This window comes from Panthera tigris, chromosome A2 (assembly GCF_018350195.1).
Source record: "Panthera tigris isolate Pti1 chromosome A2, P.tigris_Pti1_mat1.1, whole genome shotgun sequence".
Lineage (NCBI taxonomy): Eukaryota > Metazoa > Chordata > Mammalia > Carnivora > Felidae > Panthera > Panthera tigris.
The window spans coordinates 13,038,244-13,059,954 of record NC_056661.1 but is presented as its reverse complement, the minus strand read 5'-3'; the positions used below and the strand labels follow the sequence as shown (position 1 = coordinate 13,059,954).

The window sequence follows — 21,711 nt, the reverse complement described above, 5'->3', positions numbered from 1 at the left end:
GGAAAAAGGGTCTTTGCAGGGTCTTTGCGCGGGATACTCCTCTGCTCAGTGTTCAAAGCCCTGGAAGTCTGGCTCTGTCTGCTGACCCCCTTGGCTCCTTGAACTCCAACACTGCCCAGCCCATACACCTCCCTGCAACACATCAGCCCCTTTCCCACAATCCCTGCACCATGGGACATGGCAGTCCCATGTTCCCTTTCCTCTACCCAGAGAAGCTGTCACTGGCATGTGATGGCTGGAACCACAGCAGGCAGCATGAGAGTATGAGGGTACCCGGCTGGAGATGCCAAGCCTTTGCAGCAAGTATGGCAGAGCATAAAGACCGAAGGAACCCGGGTCAATGACAACATGCTGCACTGGGAACTGACCAACCTCAAGCCATCTCGTGTCAAAACTCCACGTTACATGTGGTTGTAACTGTTCTTTACTGCCAATGCCACTCCTAGTTGAGATTCGCGCTACTCGCAGCCAAAAACCTCCTTCGAGAGTTTAGCTCCCTGGAGGGGCTGATCCACTCGTGCACCATACCTCCACGGAGCACCACCACGTGCTGGACATCACGACAGGGACAGGGACACCCAGGTGACTAAAGTAGGCGTGATCACTGTCCAAATGGGGTTTACAATCTAAGGAGGGGAAGGGAACTAATAACCGAGGAAAAAGCGAAGAAAACCGATGATAGTTTGTTTTTACTGTTTTGTTATTTATTTTTGAGAGAGAGCAGGGGGGAGGGGCAGAGAGAGAGGATCCCAAGCGGACTTCGCGCTGTCAGCACAGAGCCCGACGCGGGGCTCAAACTCACGAACCGTGAGATGACTGGAGCGGAAATCAAGAGTGGACACTCAACCAACTGAGCCTCCCAAGTGCCCCAATCCAATGATAGTTTTATGCTAAGTTTCCTAAAAAGGAAACAGGATGATGTGATCAAAAGCTTTATCCACAGGAAGGGCGGGGGGGGGGGGGGGGGGGGGGGGGGAGACCACTTTGAGGAAGTGACATTTGTGCTACATTTTAAAGAATGGGAAGGAGGGGCGCCTGGATGACTCATTCAGTTGGGCCTCTTGGTTTTGGCTCAGGGCATGATCTCACGGTTCGTGGGTTCTAGCCCCGTGTCAGGCTCTGCGCTGACGTCGCGAAGACTGCTTGGGATTCTCTCTCTCTGCCCTTCCCCTGTGTGCTCTCTCTTTCAAAATAAATAAATAAACTTTAAACAATTAAAAAATGATAAAAAATAAAGAACGGGAAGGAGCCAGCAGTGGGTAAAGCGCGGCCGGTAGGGGGAAAGCATTCCAGGTGGAGGGTACCGTGAGTGCAAAGGCCTGGAGGTGGGAAGGACAAGGCCAGCAGGCTAGAGAGGAGTGAGCAAAGCAGAGAGTGGGAGGAGACTGCACGGCAACAGGACTTTCTCCATGGTTCTGGATCGTTCCACTAATTAGAAGATTGATCTTGGCAGGTTAAAGTCACCTGGGGGAAATGATACTGTTATTCATTTGTAGCTTCCAATGAGCAGAAGACAGAAAAGAGCCCAAACGATCTGTAGTATAGGAGGGGTTCGATGCCCAATGGCCGATCCTTACAACGGAAGGCTGTGGGGCCCCGACGCAGGTGGATGAGGAAGGAGCCACAAGGTGAGAAAAGTCACAGGTGATTTCACGCAAAGGCAGCAGGCAGGTCAAACACCCAGACACTGACTGATCGTTGAATTTCCCTGTTTCCCCCCAAAATAGCCAGTAAAGGGATTTTTTTCTTTTCATTAATTTTTTGAGAGAGAGAGAGGGCACAAGTGAGCGAGGGACAGACAGAGAGAGAGGGAGAGTCCCATGAGGGGTAGAGAGAGGGGGAGACAGGGGGAGAGAGAGGGAGAGAGAAGGGGGGCTCAAACTCAAACCGTGAGATCATGACCTGAGCCAAAGTCAGATGCCTAACCGACTGAGCCAACCGGGTGCCCCAGTCAAGGGATTTTTTAAAAGTGTGAACACAAAGACTAGGAAAATGGGAAAGGCAGGGGTCCTTGGAGGTGGGAGAAAGCCGAATCCTGGACTCCAGCGCGAAATGGGTAGAAATCTGTCTGGGAAGCAAGCCCCTACATAAGATCAGTCACAGGGATGTAACGTACAACAGGGGACTGTAGTCAATAAGACAGATCTTCCTGGGGGCGCCTGGGTGGCGCAGTCGGTTAAGCGTCCGACTTCAACCAGGTCACGATCTCGCGGTCCGTGAGTTCGAGCCCCGCATCAGGCTCTGGGCTGATGGCTCGGAGCCTGGAGCCTGTTTCCGATTCTGTGTCTCCCTCTCTCTCTGCCCCTCCCCCATTCATGCTCTGTCTCTCTCTGTCCCAAAAAAAAAAAAAAAAAAAAAAGTTGAAAAAAAAAAATTTTAACAATAAGACAGATCTTCCTGGACTTACAGTGGGGTTACACCCCAAAAAACGCAACGTAAGTTGAAAATACCATAAGTCAAAAATGCATTTAATACATCTAACCCAATAAACATTATAGCTGAGCCTGGCCTACCTTAAACGTGCTCAAAACACTTACATTAGCTCACAGTTGGGCAAAATAATCGAACACAAAGCCTATTTTCTCAAAAAATATTTTTTCTGATATTTATTTTTGAAGGAGAGAGACACACAGAGGGAGGGAGGGGCAGAGGGAGAGAGGGAGGCACAGAATCCGAAGCAGGCTCCGGGCTCCGAGCTGTCAGCACAGAGCCCGACGCGGGGCTCGAACCCACGAACCGCGAGATCACGACCTGAGCCGAAGTTGGACGCTTACCCAACTGAGCCACCCAGGAGCCCCTACAAAGCCTATTTAATAAAGTGTTGAATATCTCACATAATTAACTGAATACCGTACTGAAAGTGAAAAACAGAAGGGCTGAATGGGTACAGAATGCCTGTACGGGTCGTTTACCCTCGTGATCGTGCGGCTGTCTGGGAGCGGCAGCTCACTGCTGGTGGCCAGGATCAGGACAGAGTCTCATACTGCCTGTCAGGAGTCTGGGAAAAAGATCCAAATTCCACATTCAAAGTACAGCTTCTACCGAATGCACATCACGTTTGCATCGTCGTTAAGTCAAAAAATTGTAAGTCAAACCACTGGAAGCCAGGGAGTGTCTGTACCGTATTCCATGATGAGCCCCCAACCTTCGTCTCCTCTGCATGGTTTCCCGCAAAGCACCCTTGGCCGGGTGACCCCATCATGAAGCTCGCAGTTGAAAAGACACCCCCCCCATAGGCCCATGCCGAGAGCTTCTAACCAGATTTACAACTAAGGATTATCGGACCCCTGGGGATTTCCTCTACTAGGGATGACGGAAACTAAAGGAAACAAAGGGGCGCCTGAGTGGCTCAGTTCGTTGAGCGATTGATTTTGGCTCAGGCCATGATCTCATGGTTCATGGGTTCGAGCCCCACGTCGGGCCCTGTGCTGACAGCTCAGAGCCTGGAGCCTGCTTCGGATTCTGTGTCTCCCTCCTCTCTCTGCCCCTCCCCTGCTTGTGCTCCGTCTCTCTCTCTCGAAAATAAATAAATAAATGTTAAAAAGATTTCAAAAAAATAAAATAAAAAAGAAAATTTTTGAGGAAATAGAGATTGTGCAAAGAGAAAACAAAACTAATAAAGTCAATGATATTCTGGGAGATGTAAGAAAACATGCATGCATGAAACAAGAATGAGATGCTATTTAAAAGCTTTCAGGGGCGCCTGGGTGGCTCAGTCGGTTAAGTGTCCGACTTCGGCTCAGGTCATGATCTCGCGGTCCGTGAGTTCGAGCCCCGCGTCGGGCTCTGTGCTGACAGCTCAGAGCCTGGAGCCTATTTCAGATTCTGTGTCTCCCCTCTCTCTACCCGTCCCCTGTTCACTCTCTGTGTCTCTCTGTCTCTCAATAATAAATAAACATTAAAAAAAAAATTATAAAAAAAAAAAAAGCTTTAGGGAATGAAAAAAAAAATCCTGGAAAATTGCAATGTGAGGGCACCACAGAATGCACAGCACACAGAGTAAACCCTAAGGGAAAAAAAGAGCTTTAGTTAATAAAAACGTATCAAAAGGTTTCTATAGTTTTCAGGGTATACATTTTTCATCTCTTTGCTCAGGTTTATTCCTAGGTATTTTATGGGTTTTGGTGCAATTGTAAAGGGGATCAGTTCCTTGATTTCTCTTTCTGCTGCTTCCTTATTGGTGTCTAGAAATGCAACAGATTTTTGTGCACTGATTTATATCCTGTGACTTTGCAAATTCATGTGTCAGTTCTAGCAGTGTTTTGGTGGAGTCTTTGGGTTTTCCCCATAGAGTACTCCTTGCTGATTTGGATACATTTTATTTCTTTGTGTTGTCTGACTGCTGAAGCTAGGGCTTCCAACACTATGTTGAACAACACTGGGGAGAGTGGACCCCCTTGTCGTGTTCCTGATCTTAGGCGGAAAGCTCTCAGTTTTTTGCCATCGAGCATGACATTAGCTGTGAGTCTTTCATATATGGCCTTTAATAATCTTGAGGTATGATCCTTCTATCCCTACTTTCTTGAGGGTGTTTTATCAAGAAAGGATGCTGTATTTTGTCAAATGCTTTCTCTGCATCTATAGAGAGGATCATATGGTTCTTATCTTCTCTTTTACTAATGTGATGTATCATATTGATTGATTTGCAGATATTGAACCACCCTTGCAGCCCAGGAATAAATCCCACTTGATCATGGTGAATAATTCTTTCAATGTATTTTTGGATCCGGTTGGCTAGTATCTTGTTGAGGATATACTGAAAACTATAGAAAGCTTACAAAAGAAATTGAAGAATTCACGGAAAAAACATTCCATGCTCATGGATTGTAACAACAAATATTGTTAAAATGTCAATACAATTCAAAGCATATGCAATGCAAACCCTATCACAATAACACCAACATCCTTCACAGAGCTAGAGTAAACAACCCTAAAATTTGTATGGAGCCAGAAAGACTCTGAATAGCCAAAACAATCCTGAAGAAGAAAATCAAAGCTGGAGGCATCACAATTCAGGACTTCAAGCTGTATTACAAAGCTGTAATCATCAAGACAGTATGGTCCTGGCACAAAAACAGACACCTAGATCAATGGAACAGAACAGAGAACCCAGAAATGGACCCACAAACGTATGGCCAACTAATCTTTGACGAAGCAGGAAAGAATATCCAATGGAAAAAAGACAGTCTCTTCAGCAAATGGTGTTGGGGAAAAAGACAGCAACATGCAGAACAATGAACCTGGACCACTTTCTTACACCACACACAAAAATAAACTCAAAATGGATGAAAGACTAAACATAAGATAGGAAACTATCAAAACCCTAGAGGCGAAAGCAGGCAAAGACCTCTTTGACCTCGGCCGCAGCAACTTCTTACTTGACATGTCTCCAGAGGCAAGGGAACCAAAAGCAAAAATGAGCTATTGGGCCCTCATTAAGATAAAAAGCCTCTGCACAGCGAAGGAAACAATCAGCAAAACTAAAAGGCAACAGACGGAATGGGAGAAGATATTTGCAAAAGACATTATCAGATAAAGGGTTAGTGTCCAAAATCTACAAAGAATTTATCAAACTCAACACCCAAAAAACAAATAACCCAGTGAAGAAATGGGCAAAAGACATGAATAGACACTTTTCCAAAGAAGACACCAGATGGCCAACAGACGCATGAAAAAATGTTCAACATCACCCATCATCAGGGAAATACAAATCAAAACCACAATGAGATACCACCTCACACCTGTCAGAATGGCTCACATTAACAACTCAGGCAACAACAGGTGTTGGTGAGGATGCGGAGAAAGAGGATCTCTTTTGCATTGTTGGTGGGAATGCAAGCTGGTGCAGCCACTCTGGAAAACGGTATGGAGGTTCCTCAAAAAACTAAAAATAGAACTACCATATGACCCAGCAATTGCACTACTAGATATTTATCCAAAGGATACAGGAGTGCAGATTCAAAGGGGCACATGCACCCCCATGTTTATAGCAGCACTATTCACAATAGCCAAATCATGGAAAGAGCCCAAATGTCCATCAACTGATGAATAGATAAAGAAGATGTGGGGTGTGTGTGTGTGTGTGTGTGTGTGTATATGTATATATATATATATATATATATACATATACACACACACACACATAAATATATATATGTAAATACATATATGTTTATATGTGTACATATATATACGTACATATATAAACATATATATATAAACATACGTAATGTGTTTTTATATATATAAACATATACACATCTTTATATATGTAAATATATACAAATATATATGTATATATATATATATACATACACACATATGGAATATTACTTGGTGATCAAAAAGAATGAAATCTTGCCATTTGCAATAACGTAGATGGAACTAGAGTGTATTATGCTAAGCGAAATAAGTCAGCCAGAGAAAGACAAATATCATATGATGTCACTCATATGTGGAATTTAAGATACAAAACAGCTGAACATCAGAAAATGGAAGCAAAAATAATACAAAAACAGAGAGGGAGACAAACAATAAGAGAACAAACTGAGGGTTGTTGGTGGGGTGGTGGGTGAGGGGATTGGCTAAATGGACGAGGGGTGGGGCGCCTGCGTGGCTCAGTCGGTTAAGCGTCCGACTTCAGCTCAGGTCAGGATCTCACGGTCGGTGAGTTCGAGCCCCGCGTCAGGCTCTGGGCTGATGGCTCAGAGCCTGGAGCCTGCTTCCGATTCTGTGTCTCCCTCTCTCTCTGCCCCTCCCGCATTCATGCTCTGTCTCTCTCTGTCTCAAAAATAAATAAACGTTAAAAAAAAATTAAAATAAATAAATAAATAAATGGACGAGGGGCATTAAGGAGGACACTTGATAAGATGTACACTGGGTGTTATATGTAAGTGATGAATCACTGAATTCTATTCCTGAAACCATTATTACACTGTATATTAACTAACTTGGATTTAAATTTTAAAAAATAAATAAGGAAAAATAAAAATGTATCAATATTGGTTCATCAATTGTAACAGGTATACTACACTAACACAAGATCTTTTTTTTTCTTAACGTTTATTTATTTTTGAGACAGAGAGAGACAGAGCATGAGCGGGGGAGGGTCAGAGAGAGGGAGACACAGAATCTGAAACAGGCTCCAGGCTCTGAGCTGTCAGCACAGAGCCCGACGCGGGGCTCGAACTCACGGACCTCGAGATCATGACCTGAGCCGAAGTCGGCCACTTAACCGACTGAGCCACCCAGGCGCCCCACACAAGATCTTAATAATAGGGAAACTGTGGGGAATGGGAAGGGGATATATGGGAACTCTACGTACTCTGTGATCAATTTTTCTGTAAACTTAAAACTGATAATAAAAAAATGAAGTCTATAAAAAATTAAAAATAAAGTCTATGAATTTAAACAAATAATGATCATAATAAATTTTAAACTTGTAGGCATAAGTCAAATATTAACAGAAAGATTAGAAGGTGTATTTGAAGAACTATCATAGAAAGTAGGATAAAAAGATGGAGATGGCAAATTAAAAAAAAAAAATTAGAGAACCAGCCCAGAATATCCAACATAATATTTATTCAACAAATAATTATCAAGCCAAATGCTGTTCCAGGTACTAAATAACAGGTGTTCCAAGAAGAACAAAAGAAATACAGGTGAGTAAATCATCAGTACCATTTAAGAAAACTTCCTTGCCATGAAGCTAAACAACAGACCATACAATGGATGGAAATAGCTCACCATCTTGAAAAGATCCCACAAACTTCCAGAAAGAAAAACAGATCACTATAAAAGATCAGGAATTAGGAGGGTTTCAGACTTCTCAACAATAATTATGTGAGAAGAAATGCCTTCAATACTGAAGGAAAATTATTTCCAACCTAGAAGTTTAAACCGAGACCATCAATCAAGTGTGAGGGTGGAAATAAAAATGTTTTCATACATAAAGGGTCTCAAAAAATTAACTTCTCAACCACATATCTCCCAAAGCCAATAAGAAGGTGCTCCAACAAATCAAAGGAGTAAACCAAAGAAGAAAACCACCAGGGACCCAGGAAACAGTGCATCTAACCCAAGACAGACGTAATGCCAATCCTTAGGAAGGTGGCTAGAATCAAGATTGGAATGACGGCTATTCACCAGGTGCAAAAAGTCAGTAGCCCAGCCTGGACAAATTGGAGGCTAGAAGAGAGACTTCTCCAAAAAAGGGGAAACTGAAAGCCCATCTTACGCTATAAAAGTCGTGAGAGAAGACAGACACAACTGTCATTTGGTCTTGAAGTATAGATGAATGCAAAGAAAACTAACAAATACAAAGGCAAGTAATAACCCCCCAAAAAAACACATAAAGGTTAAGAAATTAAAAAAATGATCATAGTACACTAGTGGCTCAACTAAGAACACTGTTGCCATCAAAACAATGTAAATACTGATTACTTACCTGGCCAAATTACAATAGTCAATCCTCATTACTCACAGATTTCTTAACTGCAAATTTGCCTGCTCACTAAAATTTATTTGTATCCCCAAAAATCAATGTTCATATTTCTTTCACAACCATTTGAGGACGCACACAGAGTGGCAAAAAAAAACAAAAACGTGCTGCCAGTGTGCACATTCCCAGGTTAGTTCAACAAGACAGCACTCTGCCTTTTTGTTTCAGCTCATATTGTAAATAAGCATCTTTTTGGAAGTCTATTCAGTGCCACTTTTTTTTTTTTTTTTTTTTTTTTTGCATTTTTGTCCTTTCTTTGGTGATTTTGAAGCTTAAAATGGCTCCCAGGAATAATGTTAAAGCGCTATCTAGTGTTCCTAAGTGCAAGAAGGCTGAGATGTGCCTTACTTAGATAAGTTTTGCTCAGGCATGAGTTATAATGCTGTTGGCCATCAGTCCACTGGTAATGAATCAGGAATATACATATATGTATATATATACATGTATATATATACATATATATATCTCTTTTTAATGTTTATTTTTGAGAGAGAGACAGAGTGCGAGTGGGGGAGGGGCAGAGAGAGAGGGAAACACAGAATCTGAAGCAGGCTGCAGACTCCGAGCTGTCAGCACAGAGCCCGACGTGGGGCTCAAACCTGTGAACCGCGAGATAGGGACCTGAGTCGAAGTCGGTCACTTAACCAACTGAGCCACCGAAGAGACCCAAGAATATATATATATGTATTTTTTTAATGTTTTACTTATTTTTGAGAGAGAGAGAGAGAGAGAGAGATGTAGAGTGTGAGTGGGGGAGGGGCAGAGAGAGACAGACACACACAGAATCTGAAGCAGGTTCCAGGCTCTGAGCTGTCAGCACAGAGCCCGACACGGGGCTCGAACCCACAAACTGTGAGATCATGACCTGAGCCGAAGTCGGCCGCTCAACCTACTGAGCCACCCCGGCGCCCCAAGAATATATATTTTTAAAAAAGGAATATAGGGGTGCCTGACTGGCTCAGTCAGTAGCACATGTGACTCTTGATCTCAGGATCATGAGTTCAAGCCCCACGTTGGGCCCAGAGCTTACTTCAAAGCAAACAAAAAGAGATGGGCATTGAGGAGAGCACTTACTGGGATCAGCACTAGGTGTTGTATGGAAGCCACTAAATTATATTAAAAAAAATAAAAAATAAATAAATAAAAAGAACTTCTATAAAATGAGGTGTCTTTAAATAGAATAAACATAAAACAAGATCATGTATTGATTGGTTGATAAAAATGTCGTGACAGGAGGTTTGCAGAAACCTAACCCAGTATTTCCTCTAGGAATGATAGCTCAGTATTTGTTGATTCAATGTTTGCAGTGGCTTTATGAGGTAGAGGGCTGAGAATCTTTCATCTGGAAGCTTGCATGACTTTCATAAAAGTAAAAATTACAAGTAAAAATGGAAAGAAAGTGCCAGTTAAGAAATATGACGGAGAATGTGGACCTGTGGGCACGGACGGCAGGAAGGTCTGATATCTTGGGAAAGAGACAGAAGACGCCCTCCCTGGTCAGATCCTGATATCCCACCCGTTCGGTAATAAGTAGACTAGCTGAGGTGAGCAGCCTCGGCATTTATTGCGCACCTACTATGTGCCGGGCGCTGTGCGAACTTTATGGCCACCCTCTGAAGCAGAGTCCTAAAATTCCCATGTGACAGATGACGGGATGAGGCGGGTGCTCAGAGAGGTGCACTAACATGCCCGAGGTCACACAGCAAGTCAGGGCAGAAGCCCAGAACCAGGACCCCGCCAGGGTCCCTCTGCTCCTCCTGAGGCCAAAAAAGCATTAATAAAGCATTCGCCACATGTGCCCATGCTGCACACAAGAGGTGTTCAATTCATGCTTCTTGAGGGAGAGACATTACATAAGGACTATTTTTACAGATAAAGGAACTGGGACTCAGAGGGCAACTTTCCATGGGCCAGCAAGGGGCAGAGCTGAGGTCCACCCTGGCTCTGGCCATCAAGCTCCCAACCATCCGCTTACACAGCCACCAAGCCCCCCCTCCCCCCACCAGCCGACAGCAACCAGCACCAACGCATCTGAGTACCGACCGGGTACCCAGCTCTCCTCTGAGAGCTTCCCGTGAGTGAACTTGACAGAGCACCCCAAGAACCCCAGAAGCTGGTATTATTTTTATAGCCATGGGGAAAGGACCTTCAGCAAGGCTGGGAACCACAGGAAGCAGCCCCTGCAAGGAGGGCCCTCCCCCCACCCCGTCCACCGGTGATACTGCAAGAAACAGGAATTGAGGCTATAGCCGGTCACGATCAGGTTACATGAGCATTCGGGACGGGCCCAGCTCTCACCGCCTGTCCCGTCCTGCCCTCGCCCCCATCCTTTCCGGAGTACACCCACGTGGGCAGACAGGAGACTCAAGTGCTCAGCTCCAGCCACATGCCTGGGCTGCCCCGGCCTGGCAGCAGCCCAAGCCACCCCCACCCTGGGGACAAAGAAGCCACTGTGCGCCTCTGGGCCCTTCCTGAATGAGACTTCTTCTCATCCTTCTGTTCCTTCTGCCCCCTCATGTTTTCACCCTGAGCTCCAGGACACCCGGGCAGAAAGAAACCAACAAGAATAAATGTGATCAGATTTCACGCCGCGAATACAGGATACAGAACGAGGTGGGAGAGCTGGAGTCGGGTGCTTACATGTTTTCTGAACCCTGGGTCGAAAGGCAGCTCCCCCACCACAGCACAGGGGTTAAAAACATGAACTCCAGTGCCCTGCCCTCCTTGCCTGTGCATTCCCGGGTAAGAGACCTCGTCTCTCCGTGCCTGTAAATGGGGTTAGTAGGCATCCCTTTTTTTTTTTTTTTAAGGTTGTATTTATTTATTTTGAGACAGTGAGAGAATGTGAGCAGGAGAGGGGCAGAGAGACAGAGACAGAGAATCCCCAGCAGGATCCACACTGTCAGCACACAGCCCAGACATGGGGCTCAAACCCATGAACCATGAGATCACGACCTGAGCGGAGATCAAGAGTCGGACATTTAGGGGCACCTGGGTGGCTCAGTCAGTTGAACATCTGGCTCTTGGTTTGGGTTCAGGTCATGATCTCACCGTTTCGTGGGTTTGGGCACCACCCTGGGCTCCATGCTGACGGTGCGAAACCTGCTGGGGATTCTCTGTCTCTTGTCTCTCTCTCTCTGCCCCTCCCCGACTCATGCTATCTCTGTCCCTCTCAAAATCAATCAATAAATTAAAAAAAAAAAAAAAAAGAGTTGGACACTTAACCCACTGAGCCACCCAGGCGCCCCCTTTTTTAAGTTAATTATCTATTTTTGAGAGAGAGAGAAAGAAAGAGCGCGAAGGTGGGAGGGGCAGAGGGGGAGGTGGAGAGAGAGAATACCAAGCAGGCTCTAAGTTATCAATACAGAGCCCGACGTGGGGCTTGATCCCACGAACTGCGAGATCATGACCTGAGTAGAAACCAAGAGTCGGAAACTCAACCTTCTGAGCCACCCAGGCGCCCTTCCTTCTTTATAGGACTGTGAGAACACAAGGCCTGGTCCACGGAAAGGGCCACACAAGCTGTGTTAGTTAGCTATTGCTGTGTGACAAATTGCCTCCAAAATTACCAGCTGGAAACATTTATTATCACACATTTTCTGAAGGTCAGGAAGCCAGGAATAGCTTAGCTGTGTGGTTTGAGTGTCTTATGAGGCTGCAATCAAGGTATTGGCTGGCGCTGAGGTCATCTCAAGGTTTCACTGGGAGAGAGCCTACTTCCAAGTTCAGTCACGTGGGCCTCTCCCCAGGACTGCCTTGCATAACAGCAGCCAGCTTTTTCCAGAGGGAATGATCTGAGAGAGCACCACAGTCATGCACATTACAAACCTCGGAGGTAACAGCCCATTTCTTTTGCTGTATTCTGTTCATTAGAAGCAAGTCTCTAGATCCAGCCCGCTCTCAAAGCAGGGGGGATCATCGGAGAATGTGAAGACCAGGAAGTTGGGCCATCTCGGAGGCTGCCTCCGAGTAGACCCAGCTCCTGCCCCATCCCCAGGGGGGACAGCCGGGCACAGACACTCTGGCTCAATGAGGCAGAGCTGGGGCCTGTGTGAGCCTAAGGGGGTAGGGAAAGGCGTGCCAGCCAGCAAACATATCTTGTGCTCCTGCGATGTGCCACCCCATGTGGAGGCCAGGGCCACAGTGACACTAAGACCAACACAGCCTCCATTGTGTCCCCACAGGGCCCGCCGTCTAGTGGGGGGAAAGAGACTCAAGAATGAAAAGGCAATAAACCAGACACACGAGATCATTACAAACGATGAATGTCGCTAGCGGTTACAAGTCAAGCTTTAGAGCCACACTGCCTGGGTTCAAATCCTGTCCCCACTACTCCCCCCGACCTGGGCGAGCGACCAAACCTTGCTGTGCCTCAGTTTGCTCGTCCGTAAGGTGGGGACAAGAGAGTACCCACACCATAGGGTTGTTGGGAGGGCTTCAAGAAGTCATGTTTAGCATGGTGCCTGGCATGGAGCGGGCACTCAGCAAATATTGGCCATCCTGCCAAGGAGCAACAAGGTTGGAGAGTGTACAGAGACGCAGGGTCAGGAGAGGGCTCTCTAAGATGACATTTAAGCTATGGCATGATGACAATGAATAGCAAGGAAGAGTGATCCAGGCAGAGGGTGCAGCACGTACAAAGGCCCTGGGGCCGAGCATGTTTAGGAACAGCAAGGCCAGTGTAGCTGGAAGAGTGACAAAGGAAAGGAGAAGACGTTGTGGACACAGTCAGGAACCTCAGGTGGTGTCGATTCTAAGGGCAACAAGGAACCGTGGGAAGGTGTTGAGTAGGAAAATTCTGCAAAGGGTCCCGAGGGAGGCAACATCATAAGGCATCACCAGGCAAGAGGCGGTCCAGCGTGTGCCAGGCAGAGGGAACATCCTGAGCCTGACAAGGCAAGTTGATATGAGGGCCAGATGACACGATAGAGGTGGGGAGTGGCGAGTGGGCAGATCCCAGGATAGGTCACAGTGTCCAGCTGGAGGGTGAGTCTTTTTCCTGCAGAGGAGGGGGGTCGTGGAGGGTAGGCGAACAGAGTGCATGCTCAGATGTGCATGTCAGAAAGACCAAGGCAGAGGCAGGGACCAGTGCATGGAGAGGAAAGGACGGGTGCTGGAAGGTTCAGAACCAGTCAACTGGCAGTGGAACTTTCCCCAGCTGCACACCATCCCTGCTGCTCACAGAGCCTGTTTCTTCACCCTTAATGGGTCAGTCCCCCCACCTCCCTGAAAGGATCAGCCTCGCAGCCACAGCAGGTGCTCAGGTATTCCCATGTGGGGACTGTTACCAAGATTTGCTCGGATGGGAATCCCCCACGACACCTATTCCCCCCCACCCAGGAAGACCCCCCCCAACAGCTTCTTCAAGCAAGCCCCTCAGAGACACCCCAGAGACCTTCTTCCAGGGATACCTGCCTAGGACACCAAAATCCCCTCGGGTGAGATCACAGTCTCCAGAGATTCCCCAAACAAGTCTTGAAATACACAGCAACCTCTCCACAAACCCTGAACCCCCCAAATGCTGCACAGACTCCAAACTCTCAAAGAGCGCTCCTGCCACAGAGAAACCGGTAAATTGTCCTGTGGAGACACACACCCTTCAGGAACCCTAAAAGTCCCTTACAGGTACCCCAAAAGGCCCCTTCATCCATCACACCCGAGAAAGCCCTAAGTAAACCCAAAGTGTCTTGGCAGCCCCCAGAGACCACTGGGTCACCACTGTGGGACCCTAGGGACCTACCAGAATCCCTGAAGAGCCCCGAGAGGCCTGTCACAGTCACCAAGTCTCCACAGAGACCCCCAAATACCCAGGGCCTCCCAATCAGCCTCAGCTCTCTGGAACCCCAACCAGCTTCCCCAAAGATCTCCAAGTTACCTTCCATTCCCCTGAAGTCTCCAGAGCAGCCCCTAGAAGCCTGAAACCTACTCATCTCCCTCCAGAGACCCTCAAACTGTCCCCTGCAGCTCCCCTCAGTGACCCCCTACCCGGCACTCTTTCAGGTGCCGGCCCCGCCCCTAACCCCGCCCTCACCTAAGCCTCGCCCCCAGTATCCAAAACCCCTCTCCCCAAGCCCTCAGGACCCCCCAACGCCGCCGCTGCAACCTCCACCTCTGACCACCCCCAGGACGCGCAGCCGGCGGGGGACCAGGCCCCGAATGCACTCACAAGAGGTCCCGCCTCGCGGTCTTGCAGACGATACGCAGGAAACGCCAGCCGCCGCCGCCCACGTACACGCCGAGCGCCGCCGCTGTGCTCCAGGTCCACGGAAGCCCCAGCAGCCACAGCAGCACCAGCGAGACCACGGAAGCCGAACCTGCACCCGGAGCCCGCATCCTGGGGAGGCGGAGAGCGCTGAGGCCGCGGGCCGCTGGGGCCCCGCCCCACAGCCAACCGGGCCCCGCCCCCCGGCCCCGGCTCCGCCTCTTCGGGGAGCCCAGGCCACCGCCTTTGGGTTGGGCCCCGCCCTCCTGCCTAGATAGGCTCCGCCCCTGGATCAGGGCCCCGCCCCCATCCCATGTTGGATACAGGCTTCCTGGTTCCTAACCCTCCTCAGGCTTCTTTGCCAATCATTATTACAGGCCACGCCCTCAGACGCAGCTCTTCCCCTCCGTCAGTCACTATCAAGCCCTGCCCCACTTCTTGACCTAGAGGCTGGACTCTGAACCCAAGCTCCACCCTCACGACCTGGCTCCAAGCATGGGCTCCACCTCTTCCCTACCACGGACCCAGTCCCTTCCCCGTAACTTGACCAGCTCTTCCCCATGCCTTGACCTAGCCGTTGTCTTCAGTTACAGGATCTTCCCCGTTCCCAAGCCTGTCCAGCCAACAGGTCCTGAGCTTTCCCCCGAAGTCGCGCTTCTACCCTTCCTCCGCCACCCATTGGCCCCGCCCCCAGTTAACGATCTGGTCCCGCCCACAAATGTATATCACGCCCATTCCACGCTAGGCCCCTCCCCTAGCCCCGGGCTTCGCCCGCTCCCTATCCCAGGCACAGGTTCCACCCCGGGCCACTGGCTCCTCCCTCGAGCTTTACCCCAATCGTCACCCTCCGGGCCCCACACTGGCCCACCTAGCGCCCTAGGCCCCTCCCCACCAGCCAGCCCAGGCCCGCCCCAAGGCCCTCTTCCGACTTGTCCAGCGCCGGAGCTCCTCAGCCCCTTAGCCAAGGCCCGCCTCTTTCCGGAGGCCACGACCATAGAGAGAGGCCCCGGGCCAGAGAGACGACGGCCAACGAGACCCCGGGGCTAGAACGGCCCAGAGACGGCCGCAGCTGTCTTCAAGACAACCAAACTGCCCTCCCTCCGCCCGCCCCCGCGCGGCGTTTAGAAAGCACGTGCTCCCGCAGCCTAGGGGCGTGGCTTCGGGTTGAGCTTTAGATGGCACACGGATTCCTACCCCGGGCACCAGAAAATCCCAGTTCACACTCAGGGCCTGTGTGTACTGGATTCTTGCCCCAGTTTGTCCTATATCCAAGCACCATAGCCTCTTGGGTCTTAAATACACATTCCGGGGACCCGAAGAGTCCTAAACTCACAGCCTAGGACCCTCAGAAGGTTCTAAACTCCATCTGTCTTAATGATCCATTTCAAGGACCCAACTAATCCGAAACCTATATCGCAAAATCTCGTCAGTTAAATCTCTTTAACACCCCAAGAGCCCAGGGAGGGCAAAATCCACACACCAGGGTCCCCACACCCTCCCGGTCCTAAATGCCCACCCAGAGACCCAAAAGCCCTCCTCCTGATCAGGCACGGGCTAGCGCCCGCCTGACTGCCCACCACCCTGGTCCCTGGCTGACCTGGAGCGGCTCACAGACCCTCAGTCTTGGCCGGATCCCCGTGGGTTCCCAGAAGCTCAGGCGGGGACGATGAGGCCAAGACAGAGAACTCCAAACCTAGCCCGAGAAGGTGGGTCCTCCAGACCCTCTGTTTCTGCAGACTCCTGAGCCCTGCTCTGCCTGCGCTATGCCCATGTAGGCCACTGCCTTGGATCCCTCCCTCCAAGCTCCCCCTCCTCTGCCCCCCTGCCCACCCCACCCCTGCTTGTTTTCTGCCTTGGCTTTGGCCGACCTTCCCAGCGCTCTCCTTGGGAGGCGGCCAGGGCCGGCTTCCAGCGCCATTTGGAGGACAGGGCTGGGCAGGCTCCCACCCCTCCCACGTGCTACCATTGGTGCCTGCGGCTGCCCAGGGTGGGTGGAATGGGGGGCAAGGAGGCAGATCGGGCGGACAGGCCCAGAGCCAGCCACTGGTCTGCTACTTCCTTGGGCAGGGATCGGCAGTCAGCAGTGACCGGTAACTACAGCTGCACTCTTATCCTGCCAGGTAGCACTATTGTGATCACCCCATTTTACAGGCCAAGAAACTGAGGACTGGAGCTGTCACACTAGCTAGAGTTGGGAGTCATTCATTCATTCACAAACGTGGGCTGGAGGCTTGGGCTTCCTCCTCTCCCTCTTCTTCCCCTTTTCTCCTTCCTCAAACTTCTCCTCCCCCTCCTTCCTTCCACCCAGATTCGCTCATTATTCCCCACTTCCTCCCTCTCACTCCTCTTCATCTCCCTCTTCAGGTTTCTTCCTCCCCTCCCCCTTTCCTCCACTTTCCCCCTTCTTTGCTCCTCCCCCGCTCCACTTCCTTCCCTTTCTCTTCTGTTCTATCCCTCTCCTCCCTGCCCCTCCTCTTACCTCCTCCCCTGCCCTCCCGGCTTCCCTCCTCCCCCCTCCTCTTCTTCTTTCTTCCTCTCCCTGTTCCTCCTCTTCTCCATCTTAAGTTTACTGAGACCTGACTAAATAGTGCCCCAGACAAGCAATCTCTCCCAAGTGTGCCCACAGCTCCTGGAGATACTCTTATGGGTCCTCAGGCTGAAATCCCCAAATCCAAAAGGCTCTGGAAACCCAACTTTTTTCTTCAGGCCAGAACTGCCAGAACTCCAGATGTAGGTGTAGGCAAATAGGGCGAGAGGTTCCCGAAAAAAGAAAGACAAGGCTTTGGGATGCCTGGGTGGTTCAGTCGGATGAGCGTCCGACTTTGGCTCAGGTCATGATCTCAGAGTCTGAGTTCAAGCCCCGCATCACGCTCTGTGCTGACAGCTCGGAGCCTGGAGCCTGTTTCGGATTCTGTGTCTCCCTCTCTCTCTGCCTCTCCCCTGCTCATGCTCTGTCTCTCTCTGTCTCAAACATAAATAAAGATATTAAGAAAAAGAAAGACAAGCTGTAACTTTCTTAACATAAGAGAAGTCATTTTAGGTCCCCAGCCACTTTGATGTCCTGGGATCTGTTAAAATCACAAGACCTCCATAGTTAACGATTTTAAAGGAACAAAAGGAATTAAAAACAAACAGCCACTACCCGGGCCAGGGGAGAACCTCACCACATCAGAGACAATACATTGGTGTTAAAAAAAAAAACTCCCTCTGCTGTTTCAGAGGGAAAGATGGACCCACCACACTCTTGAATCTTTGCAGGGTTTAAACCCCTGGAACACTCAAACATTGATGACTTTTGCCCCACTTCTCTACAGCGCTCTCCTTTGCCAAGCCCCTTCATGAATATGCATGTACCCTTAGTTTCAAACTTCCCCAATTTTGTTGTCTGGGGGAGGGCGGGGACAGTGCTTTGGGAGAAGCACTCAGTGGTCTCCCTACTTGTTGCAAATAAAACCCTTCCTTTTCCCACTCTTGGCTTGGTTGTCTTTCAGCTGGACACCCACCAGGAGGAGAACCCAGTTTCCGGTTACAGAGGGACCACCTCCCCCTGTGCTGACCCAGTCTGCTGTCACTGCTTTCAGTGGTCAATTATTCCTTTGTATCCCTGTTTATCCCTTATGTATCCCTTTGCTTAAGGGCTGTCCCGAGAGCCCCAGGGGCATCACATAACATACAGCAGCTTTCACCCTCAATTATCTTCTTAAGCTACCAAAAACTCCCAGTTCTGAAATACAACTGTCGCCTGGTTTTCCAGATGAAGCCCTGTCTTACCTCCATTTCACAGAAATGGAAACTGAGGCCTGGAGACGGGGACAGACTCAGGTTCTACCCCTCTCCAGCTGGTGGCCTTGGACTGGTCACCTCTCCCCTCTGTACCTTGGTTGCCCTTGGGTGATAATGCCCGCCTCCTGGAACGCCGTGCATCAACTATTTCTTGATCACCACTGCGCCACGGCTGACTAGGGGTTTCGCATCTGCGGAATGAATGGGCCAGGCACGTGCTGGGTGTAGGGGCACAGCCAACAGTGCATCTCCCTCCCTGGGGTGCAGGCCACAGCGAAGGGAGTTCTTAGAACTTTCCAGAAGGAGAGAAATGAAGCATCCATTGAAAGTAAAATACTGAAAGATCATAGCTTGGGGGTTTCATTATAAACAGACCATGAGCACCGCGTGGGAGTGAACAATTTCTCTCCGCCAAATTCGTGTGCCCACCACAAGTAGGGTATTAGTTTCTTGCGGCTGCCATAACAAAGTATCACAAAGTGTTAAACCAGGTGGCTTAAAACAACAGAAATTTATTCTCTCACAGTTCTGGAGACCAGAAGTCCGAAATCAAAATGTCAACAGCCACACTCCCTCTGGAAATTCTAGGGGAGGATCCACGCATTCCTCAGCTGTGGCCACGTCACTCTGCCTCTGTCTTCACATGGCCTTCTCCCCGTGTGTCTCCTCTTCTGTCTCTTACAAAGACACTTGCCATTGGATTTAAGACCTCCCTCCATAATCCAAGATGATCTCATCTTGAGATTCTTAATTACATCCGCGAAGACCCTTTCTCCAAATAAGGTCACGGTCACAGGTTCCGGGGTTAGGACTCAGACAGATCTCTCTGGGGGCCACCACTCAACCCACTACAACAGAATAAAGGGTTAGAGCAGTAGTTCTCGGGGCACCTGGGTGGCTCGGTCGGTTAAGCGTCCGACTCCGGCTCAGGTCATGATTTCGCAGTTGGTGAGTTCGAGCCCCACATGGGGCTCTGTGCTGACATAGCTCGGAGCCTGGAGCCCGCTTCTGATTCTGTGTCTCCCTTTCTCTCTGCCCCTCCCCTGCTCATACTGTCTCTCAATAAATAAATAAATAAGTAAATAAATAAATAAATAAATAAATAAGTAGTAGTTCCCAACTGCCCCTGGAGACACCTGGCAATGCCTGGAGACATTTTTATTTATTTTTTTTAAATGTTTATTTCTTTTCTGTTCTGAGAACAGAAGCCTGGCACCTCACAAACATTACAGAAGAGTCCTCTGTCCTTGAGATCATTTTGCTCTTGGTGCATCTTTTGCACTCACGACACGACAGGACTTCCTGGGGTTTGGGGAGAGTGAGGAAAATCTGGGGAAACCATTTCTAAACAGAACGTAACAAGGACATATCGGGACTGAGGTCATTCACAAAACCTTGAAGACATGAATTACGTCTTGGGAATGGAGATGTCGTGACTTCCTTTCTTATGGTTTAAAGCCAATCCCAAGTTTCTTTCAGAGTCTCTCATGTTTACTAAACCTGGAAAAATCTTCTAGACCTGGTGTCCCAGTTAGCTATTGCTGTGTAACAGATCACCCCGAACTGGAGTGGATTCATACAACAGGGATCAACTACATGTGTCTGCCTGGGCAGTCCCCCTGCTGGACTCAATCGCCTCAGCCAATGAGACACCATCATCACCCTGAACTCCAATGGACTTCCCTTCAAAACAACCCCTCCCAACTTCCTCTTTCTCCAAAAAATTGCAGTCCTCTCCTTTGCTGGACACGCCCGTGGTTTTTGCGTAGCTTGCTGGTTCCGAATTGCAATTCTCTGCTATTCCTGAACAAGCCCATTTTGTTGGTAAAATAATTGTTTTCATTTTAAGGTCAATACCGCCATGTGACCTCTTATCCAATAGGCTAGAACAGGGGTCTGCAAACCACAGCTCACAGACCACATCTGGTTCACCAGAGGCTGAGAATGGTCTTTACACTTCGGAATGGTTGAAGAATATCAAAAGACTGATATTTCCTGACACGGGAAAATTCTACGAAATTCAAACTTCGGCTTCTGTAAGTAGAGTCCTATTGGAACTGTGGCCATGGCACACAAAGCCAAAAACATTTACCACCTGGTCCTTTATAGAAAAGCTTTGTCAGCTCCTGGGCTAGATCAGCTTCCTTACATGGGGCATCAGGAGGCAGCATTCCAAGAGAATCAAAGTGGGAAGTAAGGATAAGACATATCTTCCAAACTCACACCTTCTGCCACATTCTGTTGGTCAAAGCAAGTCACGAAGCCAGTCCAGATTCCAGGAGAGGGGAACTAGTTTCCATCTCCTCCTAATGACAAGGGGCTGCAAAATACTGTGGCCATGGTCTTCAACCTTACCGAAGGATCTTAAGGTGGGCTGTCCAGACTGAATTCGGGAAGGTGGAGAAAAAAACCTAAACATGTTTATTTTTAGTACCTTCTATTAACTTTGAAGATAAAGTTAGTGGGGTGCCTCTGTGGCTCAGTCTGTTACGCGTCCAACTTGGGCTCAGGGCAGGATCTCATGGTCCGTGAGTTTGAGCCCTGCATCTCGCTCTGTGCTGACAGCTCAAAGCCTGGAGCCTGCTTCAGATTCTGTGTCTCCCTCCCTCTCTCTCTCTCTGCCCCTCCCCCCACTCACACTCTTGTCTCCGTCTCTCTCAAAAATGAATAAACGTTAAAACAAATAAATAGGGGCGCCTGGGTGGCTCAGTCGGTTAAGTGCCCAACTTCTGCTCAGGTCATGATCTCAGAGTTTGTGAGTTCGAGCCCCGCGTTGGGCTCTGTGCTGACAGCTCGGTGCCTGGAGCTGCTTCGGATTCTGTGTCTCCCTCGCTCTCTGCCCTCCCCCACCCATGCTCTGTCTCTCTCCCTCTCTCTCTCTCTCTCTCCCCGTCAAAAATAAACATTAAAAAAATTAAAAATAAATAAAGTCAGTTTACTAGCAAAAAAAAAAATGGGTTTATTTGCTATAGCAGAGAATTGTGATTCGGGAGAAGCAAACTATGGCGAAAACCGTAGGCTATTCCAACAAAGGAGATGAACATTATTTTATAGAGGAGGAAGTTGGGAGGGGCTGTTTTGAAGGAAAGTCCATCAAAGAGAAGCAGGAGTTCAGGGTGATGATGGTTAATTGGCTGAGTTTCAGGGGTAGTTGACTTATTGCAGGAGAGGGAATGTCCCTCTTTTCCTGTTGAGAACTGTAACTGATCATTCTTACCTGTGGATT

General features: G+C 48.7%; 1 protein-coding gene across 4 annotated transcripts in view; it reads right to left on the bottom strand.

Moving 5' to 3' along the window:
- Positions 1 to 16,491, bottom strand: part of SLC27A1 (solute carrier family 27 member 1) — a 32,832-nt gene extending 16,341 nt beyond the window's left edge. The window contains exons 1-2 of one of the 4 annotated variants that reach the window (XM_042978534.1): positions 16,300 to 16,491; positions 14,667 to 14,834 (exon numbers count right to left, since the gene is read on the bottom strand). In XM_042978534.1, the coding sequence (XP_042834468.1) occupies positions 14,667 to 14,833 (167 nt within the window). In that variant the 5' untranslated portion in view covers position 14,834; positions 16,300 to 16,491. Of the gene's footprint in view, positions 1 to 14,666; positions 14,961 to 15,266; positions 15,381 to 16,299 lie in introns of those variants that run through there. The other 3 variants (XM_042978535.1, XM_042978537.1, XM_042978536.1) reach the window with 3 other exon arrangements.
- Between the last annotated feature and the right edge of the window lie 5,220 nt (positions 16,492 to 21,711).